The sequence below is a fragment of the Sylvia atricapilla genome, chromosome 13 (genome assembly GCF_009819655.1).
Source record: "Sylvia atricapilla isolate bSylAtr1 chromosome 13, bSylAtr1.pri, whole genome shotgun sequence".
In the NCBI taxonomy this organism is placed as follows: Eukaryota; Metazoa; Chordata; class Aves; order Passeriformes; family Sylviidae; genus Sylvia; species Sylvia atricapilla.
In genome coordinates this window covers 17,421,131-17,448,167 of record NC_089152.1, presented here as the reverse complement: position 1 = coordinate 17,448,167, position 27,037 = coordinate 17,421,131, and the positions used below count along the sequence as shown (strand labels likewise).

General features: G+C 55.9%; 3 protein-coding genes across 3 annotated transcripts; all 3 read left to right on the top strand.

Moving 5' to 3' along the window:
• The first annotated feature begins 1,468 nt into the window (after nt 1–1,468).
• PATL2 (PAT1 homolog 2) lies at nt 1,469–7,362 on the top strand. The gene is given in 20 exon segments (XM_066328633.1): nt 1,469–1,558; nt 1,560–1,631; nt 2,106–2,208; nt 2,331–2,620; nt 2,741–2,809; nt 2,918–2,983; nt 3,372–3,542; nt 3,659–3,727; nt 3,927–4,081; nt 4,201–4,278; nt 4,353–4,491; nt 4,594–4,708; nt 4,789–4,886; nt 5,213–5,257; nt 5,415–5,563; nt 5,805–5,964; nt 6,240–6,380; nt 6,458–6,555; nt 6,633–6,785; nt 6,990–7,362. Coding segments are annotated over 20 exon segments (2,301 nt in total). The 3' UTR covers nt 7,030–7,362.
• A 2,755-nt stretch (nt 7,363–10,117) lies between these two features.
• On the top strand, nt 10,118–22,208 carry SNX1 (sorting nexin 1). Its single transcript, XM_066328074.1, is given in 18 exon segments — nt 10,118–10,220; nt 10,223–10,276; nt 13,349–13,450; nt 14,323–14,410; nt 16,093–16,135; nt 17,062–17,158; nt 17,161–17,202; nt 17,642–17,720; nt 17,961–18,044; nt 18,740–18,822; nt 18,825–18,844; nt 18,956–19,049; nt 19,978–20,086; nt 20,088–20,181; nt 20,766–20,909; nt 21,234–21,314; nt 21,615–21,686; nt 21,806–22,208. Coding segments are annotated over 18 exon segments (1,416 nt in total). The 5' UTR covers nt 10,118–10,141; the 3' UTR covers nt 21,857–22,208.
• Nucleotides 22,209–22,731: 523 nt separating this feature from the next.
• On the top strand, nt 22,732–26,877 carry SNX22 (sorting nexin 22). The gene is given in 9 exon segments (XM_066328627.1): nt 22,732–22,856; nt 25,640–25,723; nt 25,813–25,843; nt 25,846–25,916; nt 26,022–26,049; nt 26,052–26,115; nt 26,256–26,332; nt 26,467–26,565; nt 26,568–26,877. Coding segments are annotated over 9 exon segments (564 nt in total). The 5' UTR covers nt 22,732–22,787; the 3' UTR covers nt 26,609–26,877.
• Nucleotides 26,878–27,037: the final 160 nt, after the last annotated feature.

The window sequence follows — 27,037 nt, the reverse complement described above, 5'->3', positions numbered from 1 at the left end:
TGGCAGTGCAGGAGGAATGATTTGACTTGATGGTCACAGAGAGCTTTTCCAACCTAAAGGGGGGTAAAAGCTGCCTCTTGCAGAAGAGTTTCCATCCAGGGCTGGTATTACACCAACAGTCTATGGTGGAACAGGTCATTCACCTTCTTTTATGAACTTCTTTCAAAACCTGTGTGGAATGTCTCATTCCAGCAGCTGGAATGTTGTTTGAGCACAGCACAAACACCCTGACATAAAACATGAGAATTCTAACACCAAAGAACCAGGTTTTCTGGTGCCTCCTCCCAAAGAACTGTGAGCACCAAAGCCAAGCGAGGCTGAGAATGCCAGTGTGTATCCCAATAATGCTGCTTGGAAGGAAAATAAAGAGAAAAGAAAGGGAAGTCGCTGCTAGTGGGGAGAAAACAGCAGCATGGTGTAAGTACCAAAACTCTAAGCCCCTTAAGGACCTGCTTTCTTAATGCACCTCTTAATGCAACTCATTAAAACACAAATTAAATTAACAAAGCATGTAGGGAGAACATACAAAGGCAGCAGGTAAACCAGGAGAGGCCATGCAAAGGAAAATCTTGAAAACACTTGTTATCAGTTCTCACTGGCCCAGCTCCTGCTGAGTTTGCTGGCTACCCAGTGAGCAGTGCCAGCCACGCAGCTGAACACACACAATGTTTTTCTCAGTGTGGGATAAACAGATGCAGCTGTGTCCAGAGCCTTATCAAGGATCTCAGGGTTCTGGCAGAAATAATCCCTGAGCACTCCATTGTGGCAGAGTTATTATTAGGGTCACCACATTGGGAGTTACCACCCCGATCCAGCTGTCCGAGGGGTGAATTTAGCTCTGCCCAAGTGGACACTCCCCTCAGCTCAGGGAGAGGATGGCAGGACATGGATCCTTTCCAGGCCCTTTGGGATGTGAATCCCTGGCAATGACTCTAGTGTAACCCACACCACACATCAGAATTTCCCAGTAAAGAGAAACACAACTCTTCCCCATTATGTTTATAAAAAGCCACAATGATTTAGTTAGAGTAGCCAAATCTTCCACTTTGGGGACATTTTTGCTTTTATTAGCAGAATATTGGGAGAATTATTTGGGAGTGGGTGGCATGACCAAGGTCCTCCTGGTATTCGGAGGGGTAAGGGTTTTGTGCTTTGTGGGATGCAGAAATGTGTAGTGTTAGTGTTGACACCTGTGCCCGGTATTACCTACCAGAATATTCAATCCTGACAGACCACATCGCACCAGTTTTCCCCAACTCCCCAGAAGGATATCAGCTCTGAGAACACCATGGCAGTCAAGGAGCGAGGCGAGCAGTGGGGAAAGCTGGGCTGGAGTGTTCTGTGCTCCGAGAGCCGCAGGTGGGATCACTAAACTCATTCATCCTCATCCTCCCTCGGCTCCAGGGATTCCTCGTGCGGGGGCACGGCGAGGCGAGTGCGCAGGCGCAGGCCGCCGCTGGGAGCCGCCATGCTGTACGGCAGGCGCATGCCGGAGCGCCGGGGGTGGCCCATAAAAGGGGCGGCGGGGGCAGGGTGGCCCTGTAGAGGGACCCGGGACGGACGGAGGGTGGGTGAGCGGGAGGAGGAGGAGGCGGCGGCACCGCGGGATGGCGGAGGGCGGCGAGAGCATTGTGAGTGCCTGCCCTGCTCCGCTATCCCCTGCCCGCTGCCGCCTCCCGGCGTCCCGCTCCCTCTGCGGGGCTCGTTCTCCGGGGCTGGCGCTCACCGGAACGGTCAGTCTCGGAGCAGACGCTGTCCTGGAGGTGCTGGTGGGATGCTCTTCCCTGCCGTGTGCTCGCGTGCTGCTCGAGCCTACGTAGAGGCTGTTCACTCTCAAGCTTAGTGATGTCTCAGCCCCGCGGCACGGGTGCCGTTCCGTGCCGGCATTCGCTGGTGCCGGCAGCTCCTGTGGGCTGAGCCTGCGGGTCCTGACCTCGCTGGCAGTGCCGCTGCCTCAGGCTTTTCCCTTTTCCAGCTGTGAACCCTATGGGTTGTCTGGCACCACCAGCAGAGTGAGGGGGAGGTTGGGTGCCCCCCCTCCCACTTCTGGGAGCATGTTAGGGTTACCTCTCCCTTAGCGAGGAATCTGCTGCTTCTAAATCCAGATTCTCGAGGATTTTCTGCTGGTGGACGATATGCTTCTGTTGGAAGAGATGGCTGAGGAGGATGAGGAGCTGGACCTGTACAACGAGATGACTTTTGGGTTAGGTAAGACCTCAGGGGAGTCCTGGTGTTGGAGAGACCTGCCAGCACTTGGGGGTAGCAGACAGCCTGGTGGGCATTGCCTAGGCATTAACCCAACCTGCTGTGCACTGCTTCCCCTCTCCAAGACCGAGACTCCACAGAGGAGGATGTCCCAAAACTCCTGGTGGCACCGGAGATAAGCCCTGAGGTGGCCAAAGCACTGGTAGAGGCGACTGGAAGAGCAGCTGAGCAGGTGGAGGAGCTGCCCGAGGAGGAAGGTGGGGTGGAGGTGGAGCAGGTTAACTTGCAGATGGAGGAAGAGTTAGAGGAGCTGGGGACTGAGGAACAGGAGGAAGACCAGGAGTGCTTTGAGGGGCCCAGTGAACTGAGAGACCCAGCAGTGATGAGAGCTGTGCGGAGCAAACCCACGCTGGAGGTGATGTGTGAGCAGACAGGGGGTTCTGCTCCTCCCCCCTCCATCCCCACACCTTTGGGTCCTGCCCCACACAGGGCACTGGGGCAGGGAGGCAGACCTTTAACTCCCCTTTCCTTGCAGAGCCAGGACTCGGCGGTGCTGGACAGTAGGATTGGTACTGGCTGGGGAGAGTTTGGCAAGGAGGACACGGTAAAAATGTCCCCACCCATCTGCTGATGGGGCAGGATGGCTCCTGTGGTGTCCCCTGCTCTCTCCTCCTGTTGACTTACCTCATACCAACATCTCCCTGTTTTCCAGCTGTCAATGGATCCCATGGCATTGGGCTCCCGCCCTGGCAGCATCCCACGTCACCTCATGCTGGAGGTGGGTACCTCCCGCCAGGCCTTCAGGGGGTGGTGAGGGCTCCCCACTACTCTAGGACAAGGGTCACACAGGGAATTTGGGGTACCTGGGGCATCTTCAAATGGCTTTGGAGGTGCACAGATGTGTCTTGGGTGCCAAGGCTTTTAGTGCCCATCTAAAGCAGAGCCTGGGTTTGAAGACAAAGTTGTTGAGTTTGGGGGGACTGGGACCCCATGCAGGGTGTTCCCATGGGTTCCCAGTTGCTCCACACTACCAGGGTGGGAGCCCAGCTGGTGCATGATATTGGTTTAGCAATGACCAAAGGTTTTAGTGAGCTGACTCTTGCTGAGGGAACTAAACTGTTCCCAGCTGTGCCCTATTCCCACCTGATGATGCCTCCTCCCCATAGGATAAAGCCATCCTTCAGGTGCTGGAGAGACCTCCACCATCTACCAACATGGCCCTGAACTTCTGTGGTTCTGCTGTGCAAAGGGGCTGTGGGGGCTCTACCCGGCTCAAGTGCCCTCCTGACTTAAGACTGATGTCCCCCAAGCCTTTCCCCCAGTGCTTTCTCCAGCAGGTAATGGGTTTGGGGGTACTCTTGCATCCCTTCTTTCTCTTCTTCCCCTCCTTGGAGGTGCAGCCTCAAGGACAGGCTTGTCTGAGTCCCACCTCTTGTCTCCTGCTCCGTACCAGGCACCCCTGATGTCTCCTCGACCCTTCTCACCAGCTTGCAGACCCCCTCCACTCTTCACTCCCAACCAGGTAAAGTGGTGGGCTTTGAGCCACTGCCATGGGCCCCCTGAGGCAGCCCTGGAGTGGCAGGGGATAGGGAGAGTGGCAGTATCTGGGGGTAGCACTTTGCCAGAGGAATGGGAGGCAGAAGCCAGCACAGAGCTGGCTGACCCCTCTGGGATGCTCAGAGGGGAAGGCTCAGACCCTTGATCTCCTCTCTCCCTCTCAGATGGCAGGGTATGCACCTCCAACCCCTTTCCAGCCCAGGTTCCCCACCGTGGGCAGCCCACCACGGGCCCTAGGCATGCACTTCAGGTCCATGTCCTCTTCTTTGGACCCTGCTCTCCTCTTCAGCCCCTCAGCCATGGGCCAGCTGGACTTCAGGTAGCAGGAATGGAATGTTGGGGTGGGACTGGAAGTGCCCTACAAAGCAGCTGGGGGTCACCTCACTTGGGGGATGTCCCAAAACCTCCCCTGTGACCCTTGTCTGGTGTTCCCTGCAGCACACCCAGCCACATGACCCAGCTGCACCCTCAGCACCAGCGCATCCTGATGCAGCAGCAGGGCAGGCAGGTGCAGAGGTATGGAGGTCTTTGGGGTGCAGGGGGGGCTCTAGGTGGTCACAGTGGGCTGAGGTCTTCTCCTGTGCTCCCAGTGTCTCCCCCAAGAAGCTGTGGTCTCGTAAAGTGGACCCTTATGCTGGACTGATGACTTCCAAGGAGAAGGACTGGGTTGTCAAGGTGCAGATGATGCAGCTGCAGAGTGAGAATATGGATGATGACTATTACTACCAGGTGAGCTCCTGCTGGCAGCACCTGCAGCTTGTTCTCCTCAGGGTGGGGCTTTTGGAGGTGGAGGACTGCTGGAGGGGCTCGTGGCTTTTCCTCTTGTTACAGACCTACTACCACCGGCTGGAGCACAAACAGGCAGAAGAGGAGCTGCTGGGCAGGCGCAACAAGCCCCCCAAGCTGGTCACACCGTTCATCCAAAAAGTGGAGACCTATGACTCTGGTGAGGGGCTGGGGCAGGTGTTAGGGGGCTGGGTGTGGAGCTCTGGGATGTGGTGTCACCATGTTCTCGCTCTTCTGCAGTGGTACGCATCGCTGGGTCACTGGGCCAGGTCACAGTGTCCACCTGCTACAGCCCTCGCCGGGCCATTGATGCTGTGCACCATGCTCTCATGGAGGAGGTAGGTGAAGGGAAGCTGGGTTGGTTGGGGCCCTGAATTGCCGGGAGTGCTGCTTTAGGAGCTGCCCTGGGTGTGGGATGGGGTACATCCCCACTAGTTGGAGGATAGTTGGAGGAGGCGCTACCTCAGCAGTGGCAGCTTGTACCTGGCCAGGGGGAGGGATTGGGCTCTCGCCAGTTGTAGCTGGCCATGGTATCCCCATCGGACTGCTCTGTGTCCTGAAGTCACCTCTGATCCCCAGGGGACCAGCTGGCCCAGTGCTGGGCTGACGGCAGTGTCTGGGGGTGGCTGTAACCTTTGTGCCTTTCCTTTCTGCCCTCCCAAAGGCTGCAGGGACCCACCTGCTGCGGGCGCTGCACAGGATCGAGAAGGTGAGTGAGTGGTGATTTGGGGAAGGGCAGGATGGTCCAGGTACTCTGTTTTCATCCAGGGATTTCTCTAAGGGGACATCTACCTAGGCAGGGTCCTGGATAGCCAGTGTGTAAAAGATGCTCCAAGCTTCTTCCTTACCCCGTGTCATTTCTCTAGCTCTTCCTGCAGCTGCTGGAAGTGGAGGAGGTGCAACAGAAAATGTCCTCAGCTCTGGGGGACCAACAGCCCCAAAGGCAGGAGGAGAAGAGCAAAAAAGTGGAGAGTATCTACCAAGCCTTGAAGATCAGGGCTTGCAGCATCGAAGAGTGAGTCTGTGCCATGGGGAGAGGGGAGCAGGCAGCATATCCTGGGTCCTTGTGGATCTGAGATGGTCATTGATGAGCAGTCTGGGTCATAGGATTGGGTCCTTCCTTCCATGTGTCGCTGTAGCCTGTGCTGAACCTGTCTGTGAAGCTCTTCCTCCACTGGAGCTGATGCTGGTCCTTTTAGATGGACAGAGATGCTCCAGGTCCCTTGAGATTTGTGCCAATGGAGCCTTTTTTCCAGGGAGGCAGAAGATGAATTCCTGCAAGTGCTGTGTGTGCGGAAGGGCAAGAAGCTCGTGGCCCGGCTGCTGCCCCACCTCATCGGAGAGCAAAGGGAGAAGATCCTGCTGACCATCACCCACCACCTGCCCTTCCTCATGAAGAAGGACATGCTGGATGAGGCAAGCACCTCTAGGCAGGGCAGGGATGGCTTGGGCTGTCTCCTTCATCCTCTGTTCTTGCTGGGGTGGGCACCCTGGGCAATGGAGGGGCCTGTCTTGTGGGGTTTTGTAAGACAGGAACTTACTCCCGTCCTTGGGTGGGAGAAGGTCTCCAGGAGTCAGTCAGCAGCATTCCTGGTGGCAGTGACCCTCCCCTCCAAGTGCTGGGATGGGGTTGTAGCTGTGACAGGCCAAAGGATCTCAGATTCCTGCTCTCCCCTCTGCCCTGCCCAGTCTCTCTCCCCCTGCTCTACAGCCCGTTGAATCAGGTGGTGGGTCAGATGAGCTTCAGCAAACTTATCGAGGTCCTGCAGGAGCTTACCCAGCCTCTACCTGAGTCTTTGGAGCTCCCCCTCACCATGGCCTTGAAGAACCAGGTATGTGGCCCTGAGCCTCATTGTGTCCCTGGGATGTCACTGCTGCTTGCGGTGATGCTCCTGGTGCTTTCTTGCAGTTTGGCATTTCCTTGCTGTATTCCCTGCTGAGCCATGGAGAGAGGCTGCTGTCCTCACATGTGCCACTGAAGCCGTGCAGAGGGGACTTCGAGGCATGGTGAGAGACCGTGTGAGCTGGGAGGGGGGTTTGTCACCACTCCATGGGGTGCTCACCCCCTGTGCTGGTGCCCCCAGGACAGACATGGTGTACCTGATGTCCCAGGAGCTGTCACGCCTGCCCACAGCCTCGCTGGCAGAGCCACTCTTCTTGCCCAGCAACCTTGTCTTGCTCTTCTGCCGCTACCTGGACAAGCAGACTGTCTACCACCTGGCTGCCAAGATGGCTGAGTGAGTACTGCTGGAATGGCTCCCTGCTCTCCTGGGATCTCCCAGGGAGAGAGGAGCAGACAGCACTGGGGCCTCACTGCTTCCATCCCCCCTTTGGAATTATCTGCAGATATCTGCTGGGTTGAGCTGATCCTGTTGCCTTTGCTCCCACTCTTTTGGGATGGATCAGTAACCTGGTACTCCAGCCTCATCCTTTCCCTGCAGGTGTTCCCCGCTGCCCGCGGAGGCTGACGTGTTCTGCTGAGCCCTGGGAGCTGGGGATGGGATCTGGAGCCGGCGGTGCCGGGAATGGGCAGGGCCCGATGCTGTGGCTTTGGAAGTAAACACTTACCCTGGTGCGGGGCACTCTGGGGACACGGGCAGTGGCAGGGCTGGCGCCGAGGGGCTGATGCCGCCCTGTGCAGGCGCCCGGAGCACGGCGGTGGGTGGGTGTAACTTATTTTGGCCTCCCCCCGGCGGTGGGTGGGATCACGTCGGGGGCCGAGGCGGGGCACAGGGGCGCTGGGAGCACCTGGACGGGAGGGGTTTGTCAACAGCACTCTCTGTATAGTGCTTGAAATAAAATAAAAAGGTGATTAATGAGCTCCTCTGGCTCCTGGGGCAGCTTATGTTGGATGCACAGTGGTCCTATGGGCATTGCTGGGCAGGGAGACCCCTGGCCTGGGGCAGAGAGAAGGAAAGGATGTTCAGAGGGTTGAGGAGGAGAAAGGAGTGCTTGGAGAGGGGATCAGAGGCCTCACTCACCTGAACACACAGGGAGGGGAATAGACTGGGAAAGAAGGGATATGATGGGGAGGATAAGTCAGAGCTTGTCCTGATATGAAAGTAAAGATTTGTGCAGGCATCTGGCAACACATGGGAAGACTATGGTGGGAGGGTCTTAAACATATATGGGTGTGTAGTAAAGCACCTCTTGTCTATAATGAGCTCTCCAAATAGCTCTCAAAAGCTGTTTAGTCTGAAGTCTTCCAGTTGTGGTCACAGTGAAGTACCTTGAGGCATCTTTCTAGTCAATTCTGACTACCCCAAGCTGCTCCTCACTTTTGTATCTGAGCCCGAGTGTGTGCAGTGTCTGTTCCCACTGTGGGAATCTTGGTAGCTCCTGTCTGATTTTTGTGGTGGGATTTCCCCTAATCCTATGGGACAGCTGGGGCTGGGCCACCTCCACCCATCCAGAGGTCTAAACCTGACACCCAAAGCCTGGTGTGTAGTCAAAAGAAGTTTACAGTAGAGAGTTGTCTCATCCTCAGACTGCCCAAGCTCCAATCTCGAGTGGATGAAAGTATTCCTTTAAAAGGCATTTCCCTTTCCTCCCTTCAGGGGCCAAAGGGAAAATTTTCAGAGAATAGGAGGGCTGTGGGAGCTTGAGTGGGATTTATCTCCACTGCTCACCAAGGTAGCTCAGTTTCTTCTGCTTCAGAGTGCAAAGTTCAGCTGGCAGGACCTCCCATCCTTCTGGCAGCTATATCTCCTCCTGCTGCCTCTGCTGCTCATCTTAAAGGATGTATGTGCCCCTCACACTTTATCCTTGGGGAGTTTTCTGGGACAGCCATGTTCATTCCTAGCCATCCTCTTCAAAAGAGCGACCCTGGTGGCTTCTCCATGGGGTGAGCCCCTTGTTCCAAACCCACTGAGGCAGTTTAGGAAGATTCCAGTGTGGGGGGGCCTCACCTGCCAGTGAAAGAACAGACCTGCTCTTACTAAATCCCAGAGAATTTCAGGCAGGAGGGAATTAGCAGCTGCTCGTTGATAGCAGGAATTGGGGAGGACACTGGCAAGTCCTTCAGATAAGGATAAGCTGTGTTCTGTTTTCTGTTTGCTCCTTGCCTGGGAGCCAGTGTGGATGAAGGATGGAAGTGTGACCTGGTTACAAACATGTACTAGACCAAATTTTAGCATAGAGGGCTGGATTTTACTGCTTCATTATAGGAGACAGCTGAAGGAAAAGAAGAAAACCCCATCTCTTTGTTGCTGTCTAACAGCCAAGTGGCTCACAGCACCCAGTGCTTCCCACCTGGAGAAACAGACCTTCTCCATGGGGCAGCACCCAGGAATGAATCCAGCTGAGGGTTAATCCTGCTGTCTTGCAGGTTAAGGGCCCCTAGATCATTCACCTGCATCTGAATGCTCTCCCTTAATCCAGAGCTGATGCAAGTCCAGGGTGTCTCATCTGCCCTGCCCTGAGAGCTCCTCCTGGTGCTCCCCTGAGAGGACCTTGGTCCCAGAGAATGGTGGTGACCCATGACTGTGAGCTGTCACTGTCTTGGGTGGGAAGGGGGTATGGAGCTCATCCTGGAATGTTTTGGGCTGTATGGAGCTCATCCAGGGCTGTCTTGCATGTTGTATGGAGTTAATCCTGAAACATCTTCAAGGTGTGTGTCTCATCCTGGGATATCTTGGAGGGTACAGAAGTTTATCCTGGGATGTCTGGGGTGGGGGTGTGTATGGGGCTTATCTAGGGCTGTCCTGTGGGAGTATGGGGTTAATCCTGGGATGTCTTGAGGTTATGGAGCTCATCCTGGGGCATCTTCAGGGTATGGAGTTAATCCTTGGATGTTTTAGGGGGTTATATGGCTCATCCTGGTCTACCTCCAGGGTATGAGCTTATCCTGGGATGCTTTGAGGGGTATGGGTCTCATCCTGGGATGTCTTATTGGGGTATAGCTTTCATTCTGGACGTTTTTAAGGTCTGAGGCTCATCTTGCAAAATCTTGATGAGTGTATGACTCATTCTGGGACGATTTCAGTGGTTTAGGCTCATCCTGGGATCTCTTGGTGAGTGTTTGGGGGTTCATCCTGTGACATCGTCAGGGTCTGGCACTTATCCTGGGACATCTTCAAAGTATGTGCTCATCCTGGGATGTCGAGTGGTATAGGGCTCGTTCTGGGGTGTCTTGGAGGTTGTCTGGGGTTCATGCTGGGACATCCCTAGGTTGTGTGGCTCAGCCTGCGATGTTTTCAGGGCGTACGGGGCTCATCCTAGGATATTTTTGGGGGGAGGGGGAAGGGACTCAACCTGGAGTGTTCCGGATGGTCCGGGAGTCCTCCCCGGGCTGTCGGCGGCCACCTGAGCCGGGGCGCTGAGGGGACACGGCGCCCTGGGCTCACCCACTTCTTTCGGGCGGAGGGGACGGCCTCCTCTTTCCGCGGGCACAATGGTACGGCCGGTACCCCCGTTTCCATGGTGACGACGCGGCGCCTGGCAGCGGCGGCGTTCATTGGCTGTCATTGCCGGCGGGGGCGGGGCGGGAAGAGACATTGTCCAATCCGAAGCGCGCTCGCAGCCGAGGCCCCGCCCCACAGCTTAAGGCGTGGCGGGCCCTTCCGGAGGGGCGGCGCGGGAGGAAGCGGCGGTGATGGCGTCGGGCGGTGGCCACGGATCCCGCTCGCCCTCCCCGGCCGAGCGCTGCCCGCCGCCCTTCCCCGAGCACCGCGGGCCGGGGCCCCCGACAGCGACTCGGAGGGCGAGGACATCTTCACCGGCAGCGTGAGTGCGGCCGCGGGCGGCGCGCCGCCCCTGGGGCGCTGCGGGGCCGGGCCCGTGTGCGAGGGGCTGCCTGGGACATCCTCCGGGCTTGGTGAAATAGTGCGAAACACCCCCCAAATCCCCCTAAATAAAAGGGCGGGGATCGATGCCTCTAGTCTCTGGTCGATACCTGTCCCTTCAGGGGGAACCTCGTAGGGGAGCTGCGGGGACGGAACCCCGCGGGGCCGGGTGGGGGTCATAGAGTGGCTCCTGTGGCTGTGGGATTGAGAAAAGGCTTGTGCTCGGCTGCTCCCCGTTTTCTCCGGGGTTGTAGCTTCTCCGTTCCTGCAGAACTACTGCCGAAAGTCGGGTTGGATGGAGGTTGGAGCAGCCTTTCTGGTGGGAGGTGTTTCTACCCCTGACAGGAGGTGGGCTTCAGGGTCCCCACGACCATCCTACAATGGCAGCCACAGCTCAACCTCTTTGCTGTGTAGCTTGTGAGGCTTCACTGGGTGGAGAAGCTCCATCTGCTTTCCTCCAGCATCATCAGCTCTGGTTCCCTCAACATCCAGAGGGTGGTGTTGTGGGTGCCATGGTCCAGTCAGTTTGAGATTGAGGGTAGTGTGGGAGTGAGGTGATAGGCAGTATCTACTGTCCCCTGCTCACTAGGCCTTTGTGCTGGGCTGCAGGAGGGTCTGGAGGGTTTGGTGGCACTTGTTCAGCAAACCAGGTCCTGCTGCACAAATCCATGCTGAAGGTGGAGGTGTGAAGGGTGTCAGTGCCTTTCTTTGTTTCTAGTATCTCCGTGCAGGAAGTCCCAGGTTGCTGAAGGCTGTTGGCATTGTCCCAGGGTTTGCTCTAGGCAGTGAGCAGCAGGCAGGAGAGGAGTTAAAACACTGACTGGGTGCTTTCCCAAGCTGAATCCCAGTCACCTGAAATTTTCCCAGTCAGCCACTGGCCTCTGGTCCTTGGGATCAGTATGTTCATGGAGTGAGGATCTCAGCTAGAGAGGCCACAGAAGCTCTTCCAGCAGCCTGGAGGCTGGAATGCGGTGGGGTTGATTCCCTGAGCTCTGGGAGCCGCTGCCCACCTCACCCAGACTTTTTCCAGCCTGCTTGATCCAGCTGGCAGCACAGGAGGAGTTGGTGTCTGTGGCAGGAAGCTCTCTAGGAACATTCTGCAGTTTTCTAGCCTAGGGAGGGCCTTGAGCAGGAGACTGTGGCCATGACCAAATGAACCTGCTGGGAAAGGCCTGGCCAAGATTCTCCTGCCACTGACACAAAGCTGGAGCTGTCTCTTTCCTGCTTCTGGTGCAGCTCCTCCTAGTGTCCTGTGAGCTGTGCTTGTATTTCCCTTGGCAGCAGGGAAAAACATAGATTTGGTAGAACGTGGATAGACTGTGACCTTGTGAGAGTGAAACTCATGCTTACTCTGGGCAAAACAACTGCTGGGTTGTATGTTTAGAAACCTGGGGAAGTTCAGCCCTGGGCTTGCAAGAGGAAGGTGCTGCTACATATGACAGGTGACACCAGATCATGGAGATGGTCTGGAACTTCTCAGGACCTTTCTTTGGTGAAGGACTGGAGGATGTAGGAGGTGGCTTGATGGTTTGTGGCCCACCAAGAGGAGTGAGCACAAAGTGCCATGGGATTTCTTGGAATCACACACCCTTGTGATGGAAGGGGAGGTTAGTGAGCGGCAGCAGCTTATCAGGTGTTTGGGTTTGTTGTGGGAAGCCACTGCCATAACTAATACGTGAATGTTCTTGTGACCCTGTGGCTTTGCTTGTCTGTGCCCTTGAACATTAGGAAACGTTTCTGGGAAGCAGGGGAGGCACATCTGCCTGCTGCTGGTAGTCAGGTAGCTCAACAGCAGCTGGGTATCACCAGCAAGGAAGTGTTTGGGTCAGGCCTGAGTAGAACCAGAGCTGGACCTCATCTGTCTGTTGACAGAAGCTGGATCCCTATGTGACCATGGCCCTTTCTAGGGATGCCCCTGAGGATCAGCTCTTCCAAACAAGGTTTTGTTTTCCTGTGGTGAGCATCAGGCTGGCATGAGAGGTAACCTCTGTCTGCACATGTGATGTTGGGAGGTGCTGAAATCCAGCCCCAGACATGGCTGGTGTCATGTGGTGGGCTGATCTAACAAGGTCACAGCTCCTCTGTAGCAGCAGAAGTGGAGAAGTAGGAACAGGGCGTGGTGCTTTCATGTCTGAAGAACTAAATTTAAAGGCAAACGGGAAGCAGTTTGTCTGTGCTCAGAGAGGTTCTTTATGAGCCTGAAATTTCCTGGGGAGCAGAGGAGCTGTGTGAGCCCTTCCTCACAGGTCATCACTAGTACCAGGTCCTCTTATTGGCTTGGACACTAGTCTGAAGGACACTGGGGATGTTTGGCATGAGTGGGCAGTTTCCCCACTCTCCATCACTAGCAAACATAGCTTGTGCCTTTAACTGCTACTGCCCCAAGCTGGGAGCAGGTCCTCCTCTAGGAAAGCATCCTAAAATACAGGAGCTCTGGCCATCAAGTGAGTGTTTCGATGGCTATTTTTTTTTACCAGCCAAAGACATGAGCCCACCTCAAAGAAAAGCTGCCTCAGCACGGCTTCACTCCTTCAGGAGCGACGTGATCCAGTGGTGCTTCCTGCTGGAGAGAGTGCCGAGGACTGCTGGTTTGGAGTCTCTAATAGGCTCCATTTACTGCCCTCAAAGACCTGTTCTGTCTCTGCTGGGGCCTACAGAATAGCATTGCTGTCCCCTTCTTCCTTGGGATGTCTGTTTGCCTGCAAAATGAGGGCAGGCATTGGCAACAGGAATGCTGGAGCATCTCTGTCTTCTGGTGGAGAGGACTGGTTGGCTAAGAGCTTTGAGGTGGGCTGTCCCCTTGTCCTCAAGCCTGCTCCCATCAGCCAGGATGGTCCTTTCTGGGTGAAACTGGCTCTGGGAGTTTGGTGTGACACTTGTCCTTAAAAGTGGCAGAAAGGATAATGCTGCAGGGTGAATGGAAGGGCACAGGGTGGTGAACAAGGAATGTGACATGTTTGCTTTTCCATCCCTCAGTGTAAATGACCTCCTCTTTGACCTTTTAATTCCTCTCACAGAGCACTCCCCGGCCCTGACAGCAGAATCTCCTCTTCCTGTGAGCAGCTCCTCCAAAGAGAATGGAGTTCATGTGGAGCAGGATGATCATGACCTATTTGCAGGTGAGTCTGCATGTACTGGGCCTCTCTCACCTCCAGGCCTGGGGTGATAGTCTTAAATATCCAGTAATCAAAAGCAGATCATAACTGCTTATCTCAAACACATGTTTGAGTCTACTTGCTCTGGTGTTGTGTTGGGGAAGGTCGGTGCGGCCTCCACCAGGTGTCTAGGATAATCCTGCCACAGGACTAACTGTTTGAGAGCTGAAGAGGTTTAAAATGAGGATTGCTTTTGTTACCTTAAGCTCGCGAGGTGGGAGTGTCTCCTCAGAGTTAAAGGATTGTCCTTCTCCACCTTCCTCCTGACTCCAAGCCAGTGGAAGAAGGTCTCTAGTAGAGACCTGGCTGTTACCAAGGAACAGGAAACACAACCCACTCACAGGGAACAAAATGAGGAGGGGTCAGATATTCCCCAGCCCGAGCATGATTGGGCCAGTCAGTTCCTGGATACTTCTGCGAAGAGGTGGAAGTTTTTACATCCTCCAGGTGGAGAAGTGACCTTGGAAGGAGCCTTCCCCCAGGCTGGCCCATGTGACGGGGAAAATGTGCCTTGGCTTTAGCTGCTTCCAGGGTGCAGCTCCTCTAGCACACAGCAAGGAGGTGTCAGTGAGAGGTGTGATGCCTGGCTTCTTCTGGAATAAGAAGTTCATTGGATTACATAATGTTTCTCCAGCAGGATGATCAAATGCTCTTAACTGCAGTGACGATGCTTTGTCCGGTGCTCTCCCCCAGTGCTTACAGATGTCCTCCCTATGGATTTCTTTGCTAATTAAGACTATTGTTACGTTCCTAGATCCCATGAATCAGAGAATATTGCAATTGCCTTTCTAAAAACCCCAAGAGTAGAGCTGACCCTTACAAACTTCTTTTGACAGATGCCACTGTGAGCTGTCCCTTGACAACACTCAGACAACCAGAAGAAGGAGGGTGGCCAAGCATCCAGTCCTTTGCCCTCATTAGATGGTAGGGGCAAGTTCTTACAGAAACCTTTCAAAGAGCTATGAGGAGGTGAGAAGTTGCTCTTCTAACTGTCCTGTGGCTTTCTAACTGTCCTTGCAGAACCCATCCGTGTACTCAGTGTAAAACTAATCTTAAATGAGGTAATTATATGTAATAGCCTTATTGATGCCCTGATTTGTATCTCAGGCTGTCTTGAGATTGATACCACTGGAGGGGGACTGGTCATCCTGGTGGAACTCCTGCTCTTGTGGAGGTCCCAGATTGCTTCCAGAGCTGGAGTATTGGTGGATCTGGTCCTGAGGGTCCAAGCTGTGAATTGGAGCTCTGCAGTTTCTTCTTGCTGAGCAGTTTGTGCATCAGTCTGGGCAGACAGTGGGGTAGGAATGACAAACCCAGTTTGGGATCCTTGCCTGGACACAATGAGGAACTGGAAGGGTTATAGAATGGTCCTGGCCAGACTGAGGTGCTAGAGGTGCCCTGGCAGGGGAACAAGCTTACCATAATGGTTTGGGGTGGGTTGAACTCTGGTTTCCTGGTTTTGACTTGCTGTCCCTGGGTGTTTTCTCCAAACAGCTGGAGGAGGAGGCAGGAGGACAAATTTGATCTCACTGTGGGGTGAGCGACCCAGAGAAAGTTGGTGAGTTGTTGTCCTGCATAGTGAAAGGGTTAGGGAGCCAAGCTTGGCCCTGCAGCTCCAGCCTCTGGGCTGTCCCTGCACAAACCTGATCCTTAAATAATGTCTCCAAGGCTTCCTTTGGCATCTTAAAGAAATGATGCTGCACAAAGCCCAGGGTGAGAACAAGCAAGGCAGAGTCAGGTTCTAGAAAGCCCAGAGCCAGGTTTTTGGGATTTGTGGTGACCAGGCACTTGGCATGACCTCCAGGCAGCACTGCCCTGTATGGAGCTGGCATGGGGTAAGCAAAATTCCCATAACCTGATACTGAGTGCATTATTCCATGCTCTGGCACATTCCCTGGTACCTGGGTTTGCCAGGGAAGCAACTCTTGCTTCTCATTTTGAAGCCAGAGGTTTCTGTCCATTGAAAGAGGGGTCAGAGTGTTATGATCAACCATGTGGAACTTCTGTGGTGCAGAGAACCTGAGGTGACATCAGATCCGCCACCAGAGTAGCCTCATGAGTGGCAGCTTGTTCCCACTCCATGGCTTGTGATCTCTGGAGCTGGGAGGTGCAAGTCAGATGTATCTTAAGGGTAGCACTGGATCTCGGGGATGCCCTTCAGATGAACTGCCAGGTGAACAAGGGGATTTCTGTGTGAGCTGGAGCAAACTGCCTGCGGTGTTCAGGATCCAGCCCCATCCAGCCTGACTTGCATCCCATGAATAGACTGTTTCATGTGCCCCACAGCCTCCGAATTGTTGGGGTCTGAGCAGATGGTGGAGCCAGCCCAGACGCTGCTGGCACAACAAGTGCCCAATTGTCAGTGCTGGCTCCTGTAGGAAGTGTGGGGGGGAAAAAAAGCAGGTTGGCAAGTGGCTGCTGGGCAGGAGTCCAGGGTCATGCAGCAGGATGCTGCCTCTGGTTTTGCAGGAAGATCCAGCGCTCCATCAGACCCAAGATCAGGATCACTGAGGCAGGGAAAGGTCAGGAGCCTTGTACTTTGTTTCCAGGGAATACTGGAAAGTGCTGATGTTGTGCTCCTAACAATTCATTTCTTTTTTCCTCAGGGATGGCATGAATGCCTACGTAGCCTACAAAGTGTCAACACAGGTATGTCTAACCCCTCTATGTCTAATTTTCCATTATTTTTCCGTGCTTAAAGGCAGCTGGACTGTATGTCCTCAGCCAAGCCAGCAGTGACCTAAATAAACAGGAGGCCTGAATGCCTTGTTCTGTGTTCAGGAGTTATAATCCACAAAGGATGAGCCTAGCTGAGGAATAGGTTGGAATCTACTTGAAAGCATACTGGCTGTATTTTCACAGCCAGTTACCCCTTCTCAGCCTTGGCTGATAGGGATGCTCAGCATTGGAGGGAGCAGCAGGAGTGGCATCCATTGGGAGAGTCCCTGAGCCCTGGCTGCTGCTGAAGGTTCTGTGCCAGCAGCAGCATCAGGTTGAGCTGACCTGAGCCCAATACTCTGCAGAGCTGCTGCTATAGTTGCATTCACATCAGGACCTGTTCCCCTAAGTTTCCATGAGAAATGCAGCTGCTGGAGTGCTTTGGAGTCCTGCTCTGGGCTCTGGAAAGTTGCTGCAGCTGCATGTACCATGGCTGCTGGGCTACAGGCAACCTGTGGTCTGAAGAAGAGACTAGAGGACTTGTTATCCTTAATTCCTGCTCTGCAAACTCAGTCCAAAGCACTGGTGGCCGCTGTAGTCTTTGGGTGACCGGAGGGGTGTGTCCCTATTCCTGTGTGGAGCAGGATGATGGGATTAGGCAGTGGGCAGGGCTTGTTAAGCAGCCCACGGCTGCAGGAACAGCTGCTTGTTATTTAATGTCATTAATGCTGCTGCTGGCTCCAAGGAGAACCCAGCTGGGAGGGAAACTGTGGAGACCTGGGCCAAAACTTGCTCTGTTCACTGCTTACATCTTTGAGAGCTGGTACTGTCCCACTTCATCGCAGAGGTGCCAGCAGGCAGAGCTGGCAGGGCCAGGCTTTCCTGGGGGTGTGACCCAAGTGTCATCTCTTCCCCAGACCAGCATGCCGATGTTCAGGAGCAAGCAGTTCTCAGTCAAAAGGAGGTTCAGTGACTTCCTGGGGCTCTATGAGAAGCTGTCGGAGAAACACGCCCAGATGGGTTCATTGTCCCTCCGCCGCCTGAGAAGAGCCTCATAGGTGAGTGAGGAGCTGCACAGCACCAGGGCTGGTCCTTCAGCTCTTGTGAGTCCTTCTGATGGTGAGCTCTGTGCCTGAGGACAGACCTGCAGCAGTCTCAGTGCTGACAGGGAAAATAATCTGGGCTCTGTGGCACAGACAAACTCTGGCTCCATACTTGGAGCTCTGGTTGTAAATTCTTGGAGTTCACAGACGCCTCCCCACCTGCTTGGTGAGGAGTAAAACCTCTGTGGTGTCATTATTGCTGTTTGCTTGGTCCAGCCCATTGCTTTGCCTCTTTCCTACATGTCAGTTCTTTGAGCATGAGCAGATTTCAAATTTACAAAGTCTTACTCCTGTTGTTACATTCTTCTTCACTGTCGCCCTGATAGTCTGTAATAAACCACTTTGTGTGTAGAGTTTAGAGCAGCTCATTAATCACATTTTCCTTCTGTGCTAGGCATGACCAAAGTGAAAGTTGGGAAAGAAGATTCCTCCTCTGCAGAGTTCCTAGAAAAACGTCGTGCTGCTCTGGAGAGGTATGACCCCACTGACTGTCCCTGAACTGAGTGAGGGACCTCTGGGAGGTCAGGTCTTCATGGTGGCATCACCACATTCCCAGGGAGATAGGAAAACTGGTGGGTGAATTAGCACAATTGCTGTCTGACTTCCAGCTCCCCAGCTGCTGTTCTGGAGTAAATACCAAGCTGTGTTGCTGTGATGGCTCAGAGCCAGATTTGCTGCAGCCAGAGTAAGTCCTGGAGTTGCTCCTCCCACAGGTACCTACGGAGAGTGGTCAGCCATCCAACCATGCTGCAGGACCCGGATGTCAGGGAGTTCTTGGAGAGGAGGAGGTCAGTAGTGTGGAGTAAGGAGTCTTGGAAGTGCTGAAGGAAATGGTACTTGAGCAGTTAATGAAGCAGGATCCCACAAAACTCAGTGGAAAGTGGCAGAACCCTGTAAGAGCAGTTTGGGAGTGGGAACTGTGTTGATACCAGGTGCCCACCAAAGCTGCTGAACCATCCCCTCAGCTGGGTGTGAGGGAGAAAATCAACAAAAGGCTTGTGGGTGAAGTAAGGGCAAGGAGAGAGCACTCAGCAGTTACCTCATGGGCAAAACAGAATCATGGAGTGGCTCGGGCTGGAAGGGACTTTAAAAAGCCCATCTTATTCCACCACCTGCCATGGGCGGAACACCTTCCGCTATCTCAGGTTGTTCCAAGCCTCATCCACTGCCCTTGGACACTTGCAGGGATGGGGGAGCTACAGCTTCTCTGGGAGCCTGTGCCACAGTCTCATCACCCTCATAGCTAAGAATTTCTTCTCAATATCCCATCTGTCTGTGCCCTCTGGCAGTGGAAACCATTTCCCCTTGTCCTGCCACTCCAGGCCTTGTTCAGAGTCCCTCTCCAGCTCTCCTGAAGCTGCTTTAGGCACTCTTTGGGGCTTTAAGGTCTCCCCAGAGCTTTTTCTTCTCCAGGTGAACACCCCCAGTTCTCACAGCCTGGCTCCATGTACTATGGCAAAGCAAACTTTTCCATTCCTTTCCAGCTCCCAAGAGCAGTGGGAACCCAGACCTTGAGTGGAGCAGGAATAATGAAGATGTTCAACAAAGCCACGGATGCTGTCAGTAAAATGACCATCAGATGAATGAATCAGACATTGTAAGTATTGGGGCACTCCTTGCTCTGGAGCCGTTTGCTCTTCCCAGCTCCAGCTGTGGGTGAAAGGAAACCCCCCCTGTGGAAAATCAGCTCTGGATTTACTCATTGCAGTGGTTTGAGGAGAAGCTGCAGGAGGTGGAGTGCGAGGACCAGCGGCTGCGGAAGCTGCACGCTGTGGTGGAGACGCTGGTGAACCACCGGAAAGGTGACCCACATCAGCACCTCGGGTGGTGTCTGGGCTGGGACAGTCACACCCTGGGCCCTGCTTGGGGGTCACTGGGCCAGGTCCCCCAGGGACACCTCCTAGGAGGTGGGACAGTGCTATAAAGGACTCTGTCTCTTTCTCCAGGGAGACAGATGTAAAATGGTCACTCCAGTTCTTCTGTCCAGCTCCACAAGCTTGGGATGGTAGTGTGGAAGGGAACCTGTGTCCTGTGGGATCATAGATTCCCACAGGATGGCTTGAGGGCTAAAGGGACCTTAAAGTCCATCTTGTTCCACACCCTGCTATGGGCTGGGACACCTTCCACTATCCCAGGTTGCTCCAAGCCCTGTCCGACCTGGCCTTGGACACTTCCAGGGATGGGGCTGTCACAGCTTGTCTGAGCAACCTGTGCCAGGGCCTCACAGGCAACGATTCCTTCCCAATATCCTATCTAACCCAGCCCTCTGTCAGTGGGAGGCCATTTCCCCTTGTCCTGTCCCTCCAGGCCCCTTGTCCCAAGTCCCTCCCTCTCCAGCTCTCTTGGGGCCCAATTAGGCATTGGAAGGGGCTCTGAGGTCTCCCTGGAGCCTTGTCTTGTCCAGACTGATCAACCCTAATTCCCTCAGCTGTCCTCATGGGTAGCAAACCTGAGCAGAGCTGACTTTTTCGTTCTGAGACACCCTCTGGGAGTGGGGATGTTTTCCTTCCTCTGCATGTTTTGACTGACTTCTGCAAAGCTGTGCCTGTCCTTCCACTCGGCTGCTTCCTTCTCCTCGTGGCTGGAAGCTGCTAGCTGTGACTGAACCAGTGCTGGCTCTTCCAGCTGTTCTCCTGAATCTATGGAGAGGCAGCTTCAAGGGCTGAACCTTCTGCTGGGGAGCTCTTGGTGCAGCCAGGCCCATCTCCTGACCCTCATCCTGTTCCCCAGAGCTGGCATTGAACACGGCCCAGTTTGCCAAGAGTCTGGCCATGCTGGGAAGCTCCGAGGACAACACGGCCCTATCCAGAGCATTGTCCCAGCTGGCTGAGGTGGAGGAGAATTGAGCAGCTGCACCATGAACAGGCTAACAATGACTTCTTCCTCCTGGCTGAGCTACTGGGGGACTACATCCGTCTGCTCTCGGTTGTAAGGGTAAGGACTCCTTGCTCCTGCTCCTCGTACCCATCTTAGGCTCAGGGATGCCAGGAGGTCTTCCAAACTCACACAGGTTGTAACAGAGAGCATGCAGGGCATGGCCTCTTCAGGCAGAGGGAAAACTTGCTGGTCGTCCAGGTGTGCACTGCTTAGGTTGGAAAATGGTTGTAGGTGAGGCCTGGCCATGCTGTTCTCCAGAGGGGATGTGGAGCAGGTTCATGGTTGTGGGTGACCCCAGCCCTTCCAGAGGTGAAGGTGAAGCTGTGAGCTGGCAACCTGTGATAGAGGTGGTGAAAATTGACCTGCCAAGTGCCTGCTGTGGCAGAGCCCGAGTCCTGATGCTCCTGAACTCAGGCGTGGAGTCCACACAGCCCATCCTGCTGCACTGGGAAGAAGCAATCCCATGGTCCTGCCCCAAATGCATCCTACCACAGAGGCCAGAACACCATATCCTTGGTCTGCTGGTTCATGTGGGAGCTGTGGATGATCCAGACTAGGACCAATCTGTGTTCTGGCTCAGCTTTGATCCAGGACCTCCAGTGTCCCCTTGTCAGGAGACCTCTGCCCCTCCTTCCCTCCAGGGAGCCTTTGACCAGCGCATGAAGACCTGGCAGCGGTGGCAGGATGCTCAGGCCATGCTCCAGAAGAAGAGGGAGATGGAGGCCAGGCTGCTGTGGGCAAACAAACCTGACAAGCTGCAGCAGGCCAAGGATGAGATCTCAGAGGTAGGGAACAGAGCGTGGGGGTCTCTGCTCCGTTCCTGCCCTCCATGCTCCAGTGGGGCACCTTGTGGGCTGGGGATCACTCCTGGGCTGCAGGGACAGGTGTCTGTGGTCAAGTTGCACCAAGAGCTAAGCCAGCCTTGAGTGAGGCTGCTCGTGGTCCTGCCTCCGGTGACCTCCATGCCAAGGTTGTGACAAGGGCTGGAAAGACTGAGCTCTGCTGCAGCAACACTTCTCACATGCACAGTCGTGGCTCCAAGCGCCCATGGAGAGGGGGGCAGGAGTTCCTTCTCCTGCCCCCAAACAGTGCACTTCCTGTCTCCGCAGTGGGAGTCCCGGGTGACACAGTACGAAAGGGACTTTGAGCGGATTTCTGCCGTCATCCGCAAGGAAGTGATACGGTTTGAGGTACGTTCAGGGCAGCCCTTGGTGCCTTAGGGCTGACCTGGCCTCCTGCCCCTCCTCCTGGCACAGCAGCATCCCCAAATCCTAACGTGGGTGAGCTGCGGTATCTCTCAGGGCTTTTGGCTAATAGGAGGCTTCCCACACTAAAATGGAGCTGGGTGGGCAAAGATCCTCTGTGTCCTGTGTGCTGGCCTCCTCATGGGACTGCAGGAGGAACAGGAAAATCCTGGTGGTTTCTCCTTCCTCCTCCTAAAATCTGAAGGGTTTTGGTGGTTGTTCCAGCCTCATGCTCATCTCTTGCAGAAAGAGAAATCTAAGGACTTCAGAAACCACGTCACAAAATACCTTGAGACGTTATTGAACTCTCAGCAACAGGTGAGTGGTCCCTGCAGTGGTTTTATGTCCAGGCCAAGCTTGTGAATCTCTCAAGCATGACCCTCTGCACTGCAGCTCCATCCTGAAGGCTCCTGACTCTCTCCCTTTCCTCCCTGCAGCTGGTGAAGTACTGGGAAGCGTTCCTGCCCGAAGCCAAGGCCATTTCTTAATTGGACTGAACAAACAAACCTGAATTTTGCCTTTTTTTTTTTTTTATATACACTATACCTCCTCCTCTTTTCCACGTGAGCGGCCCCTCGTTCCACATGCTGGAGCTGGTAGAGGTGTCACCCCCAGATGAGCAGCTTGCGAGCCAGTAACTCTTCTAACTGTATATTTTTCATTTAGCAACATATATTTTCTTACTGAAGAAACTAGTTTCCTGCTTCCAGACCAGACCTGTGCCAGGGATTAACGAGATCTGGCAAATATCTATTTTTCAGGCTGGGTTTAAGGCTCTAATGAATTATCTTTCTCCTGCAGTGCCATTAAATTCTGTAATAAAACTTCTGTCAGGGCAAACAGGCTCTGGGTGTTCAGGGTGGGAGAGGAGGGATAAGGGGTGCATCCTGGGAGGGTGAGGGAAGCAGCAGAGCGTCCCCCGTGTTGTGACTGGACAGAGGTGACCTTGACACTACTCTGGCCACCTGTCCCTGCTCTTGATTAGGCTTTGGCTCTCTGCCTTTATTCCAGCGGGAGCCGTTTTTAGGATCTGAGCTCAGCGGGGCTCCGTAGCAATCCACTTTGTGGCATTCCTCAGAAATCCATGGTGGAGGTCTTAGGGCTGGTGGTGCTCCTACCCCTCCTCTACCCGGGGAGGAGGTTTGGCCCCTTTCTCCCCCTGCGCAGCCTCGCGTGTGTATTTTATCAAAACCGATACCCTTTCTGCGTTAAAAAGAGAAAAGGCAACGTAGGCTGACTTCCCTCTTTCCTTTCCCCTAATCCTTGTAGCCCGGGTCCCCCGCTCCCTCCCCGCGGTGCCGCGCTGGGGCCGCAGCTCGCCCCGGGCGGTTCGGGGACCGTCCCCTCCTGGGCGCCCGGGCGGTCCCTCGGCGGCGCCGGCCCGGCCCGTCCCGCCCGCGGCCCCGCCGTGCCCCGGCCATGATCGCCGTCTCCATCCCCGCGGCGGAGCCCCCGGCGGCGGCGGGCAGCCCCGAGCGGGCGCACACGGTGAGGGACGGGGCTGAGCGGGGCTCGGGGGCCCTCGGGTGGGGGTTCGGCTGCCTGCAGGGAACGGGGATGAGGGCGTCTGCGTCTGCCCCGGGGACTGGAGGTCGCCGGTTGTCCCCAAGCGTCCCCCAGCCCGCCCGGGTCGCAGGTCCCTGCCTTTCCCCGGGGGTCCCTGGTCTGGAGTCCCAGCGTCCGCCGGGGGAGTCACCCCATGCTCCCCGGAGGAATTGGTCTCCCTCTGCTCCAGAAGTCTTCCACGTGCCCTGGGAGTCGAAGTCGCGGCCTGTCCCTAAGGGAGTCCCTGCGGGTGACAGACACAGACCCTCCTGCCTTTGCGGGGAGTGTCAGTGGTGCGAGGGTGCGGGGATCCTGCCTGCCCCTGTCCCTGCTGCCCGCGGGGTTTGGAGGTTTTCTGCCGCTCCCCGGGGATCTCTCCCTGCCCGGCGCTGTTCCTCCCTCACTCAGGGACTGGAGGGCTCTGAGTGTCCCACCGGCCCCCGTGTCTGTTCGTCCCCGAGTACTGCTCTCTGCCCCCGGGGTGGGGATGTTCCTGCCCTGGCGTTGGAGGAACCCCAACACCCTTGGGAGGGTCCCTGACAGACACGGGGGGTTCCTGACCCATGGGTTCCAGGCAGAGGTCCCCACAGGGCTCCCTGCCGATGGGGACCCCTGAAGGAGAGGATGGGGGACATGGGCAAGGTGAGATTATTTGGCCTGGGAGAGGGCCATGGGGTGGAGGCCTCTGTCTGTCCCAGCCGGTGGGAGCACAGACCCTCTACCTGTGAAAGGGGGGAAAGGTCCCTGTGGCCCCCATGGCTGGGGGTTCCCTTCCTTCCCCAGGATGCCACAACCTGCTCTGGGACTGGAGGTCCCCTCGTTCCCCTAGGCAACCCTGAAGTGTCCCAGCCTCAGGGGTTGGAGGTCCCCAGTATCCCTGGGTGGTCCCCACCTGCCCCAGGGCTCTCTGCCTTCCCTTGGTCCGTGCCAGGGGCACCTTCTGTCCTTGAAATCAGGAGTGTGCATGGCCTGCAGGTTTCCTCTCGCCCTGGATCCTGCCTTGTCCCCAGGGGGTCCCTACATCCCAGGGGTACCTCCACTTGCCCCAGGAATTGGAGCCTCTTCCTGCCTGCCCTGGGGTCCTGTTCTAGGGATCTTGTTGCTCCCACAGGATCCCCACCTGCCCGGGAGGTATCTCCATGTGCGTCAGAGACTGAGGTCCCCAAGTGTTCCCCTGGGGAACCCCACTGTCCCAGGGATGGCCCAGAGGTCACTCTCTGTCTTTGGGATTGAGGATGTTCCTCTACTCTAGGAATCCCCTCTGACTCCGGAGGGTTATGGGGTTCCTGTCTATCCCTGGGTACCCCCATCTGCCCCAAGGGTGTGTGTCCCACAGCTGCCCTGGGGGTGGGATGTCCCAAATGCCCAGGAGTGGCATCCAGAGGATCCCTGGTGGGGTGAGAGAGGGAGGGACAGACAGTGACCCTCTGCCCCTGGAAGGGGCACCATTGGCAAGGGTGTCTCCTCTGTTCCCAGGGAATCCCTGTCATATTCCTGTGCACCCAAGATGGGGCTGTATCCTTCCCCAGGATTGCAGGATCCAAGTGCCCCTGAGGGGTTCCTGTCGCATCATTCTTTACACCTGGAATGGCAAGGGTGCCCCTGGCCCTATTGGTTGGAGTCCCTGTCTCTCGGGGGTGCCCCCCTGCCCTTGGTGTGATGGTGCCTGCTTGCCCTGGATGGTGGAGGGTGAGGGGGTCTTAATGTGCCCACCAGGGTGGCTGCACATCCTCTAAGTGCGTGGTGGGTTCCAGCAGCCCTCACCTCCTCCCAGGGGTCCCAACTATACAGGCGAGTGAGGAGGCCAGGGGAGAGATGGGCAGATGGGACAATCTGCTCTGAGGAAGAGAGGTCTCCAGCTGTCCTCCTGGATCCCTTTCTGGGAAGGGGGACACAAAGCCCTTGAATGGGAGGGCATGGGAGTCCCTGGCCCAGGGTGCTGGGCAAAGGTCCCGCAGGGTTCCTTTCTGAGGTGGGTCCTCTGCCCTTCTACCTTGGCCTGAGGAGTCTCCTGTGGCAGTGTGGGATGGAGGTGCCTGTCTGTCCTCAGGGCCCACCCTTGAACGCAGGAGCTGTCCCCTGACCTGGGGTCCCCAGTGCCCTGGGGAGGGGCGTGGGGGAGCCCCTGGTCTGAAGGTTTCCTCTGGCTGTATAGGGAAAGAAGGGGCTCTCCTGCATTCCCCAGGGAGGGAGGACATCCATGACTATTCCTAGGCAGGTGACCTCACCTGCCCTGGGAAAGATGGGTTGTGTTCCTCTGTCCCATTGGTTTGAGGTGCCCATGTGCCCCTCTTCCTGGTGTCCCTGCACACCATCAAGGTGCTGGGGGTCCCTGCCAGCCCCAGGGTCCCAACTGTCCTGGTGGCGGTTTGGGTTCCACACCTTCCTGTGCTCCTCTCAGGAGGGGAGAATTGTGTCCCATCTGCTTTTGGGGTCCTGCTTGGTCCTGTGGTGCTCCCATTGGCCTCGGGGGTCTTGGAGGCCTCTGCCTGTCCTAGAGAGGTGGGGGTGGAAGTGTCCCAGGTGCCCTCCCAGGTGTGTGAGTTAGGAGCTCCTACCTCCTCTGGGAGGCTGATGAGGGTGCCGAGGACTGTGAGGATGGTGAAGTTGATAAGGCTGGAGCTGATGACGATGATGAGGGATGGTGAGGGCGATATGAAGATAGTAGAACAACAAGGATGGTGATGCTGGGGCTGATGAGGACACGGTGTCTGTGCCCATCGCAGGTGTTCCGGGTGGAGGTGCTGTGCAATGGCCGGCGGCACACGGTGACCAAGCGCTACAGCGAGTTCCAGGCACTGCACAAGCGGGTAAGAGCCCCAGTTCTGCAGGGAGGGGACACAGGAGGCCTGGCCTCATCCTCTGTGGCCTGCCCTGGTAGCCCCACACTCTTCCTCAGATCAAGAAGACCTGCAAGGTCCCTGACTTCCCCTGCGCCATGTCCCCAACTGGATGCCCAAAGTGCTGGAGCAGCGCCGGCAGGGCCTGGAGGTCTACCTGCAGGTGGGGAGTGTATGGCAGGTTCAGGGTGGATTTTTAGGGGTGAGGAACACATGGTGGTGAGTTTGGGGTGGATTTTGGGGTGCTGACCCCCCTGGAGCATTGCAGGGTGTGCTGTGCCACAACGAGGAGCTGCCCAGGACGTCCTGGACTTCCTGAAGGTGCGGCAGTGCCAGCAGAACCCCAAGGCCAGCAGCCCCCCGTGAGTAGATGAGTTCTGCTGGCACCAGGGTTATCCTGCACGGCACCAGGATTGTCCCCCTGCTCCGTGTTAGGCACCCCAAGTACATGGGGCTGGGGATGGTGGGGACAGGCTGAGGGCTGATGTCTCCTCTTCCACAGCAACACCAGACTCGTGCCCTCCCAGCGCCCTGTTGTCAGCTTCTGCTCAGATCCCTATGTGCAGCCACACAGCACCGGTAAGGAGCAGGGCCATGGAGCAGGTCTCCAAAACCTCCAAGTGCTCTTCTGGGCCCTACAGAAGGGCCCAGTGTTTCTCCTTTAATGGGGCCCAGAAGGAAACAGGCTATTACAGCACCCCATTTCCTTGCAGACCTGCTCCCCAACACCGTCCTCAACGGGGTCCTGCAGGGCCTCTACCTCCCCCTGAGCTGTGTCCCCAGCCAGGCAGCACCACAAGCCTCTGGAATGATGATTCCCAGACACCCACCGGGCACCCAGGGATGCAGTGGTGAGGAAAGAATCCTTGTGATGAAACTCACTCCTCCCTGCTGGGCTGGGGCAAGGAAATAGTGGGAGAACCAAACCCAAGGGGGCAGGGGGAGAAGCCAAAGGAATGTTGGGAACTGCTCTCCCACCACCATGCCAAGTGCCTTTGTTGGCAGAGCAGGAGCTCTGCCTTCCCCCTGCAGTCTTGGGCTTGCGTACGAGCCTTTGGATGCTGAATGTTGCTGGGAAAACCTCTCTGCATCCAGGCTTTGGTGCATAAATCTCCTGGACTTGACTGACTGGCAAAGTGCTGTGCTGTGGAATTCTGCAAAGCGAACCCAGGCCAACTGTGGCACTGCTCCTAGCTGGATGTGGAAGAAAGAAGGTTGGAAGGGGGGCTGGAAGGTTGAGGGGTGCATCTGGGTGAGGGATGCCAAGTGCTCTGCACCCCTCCG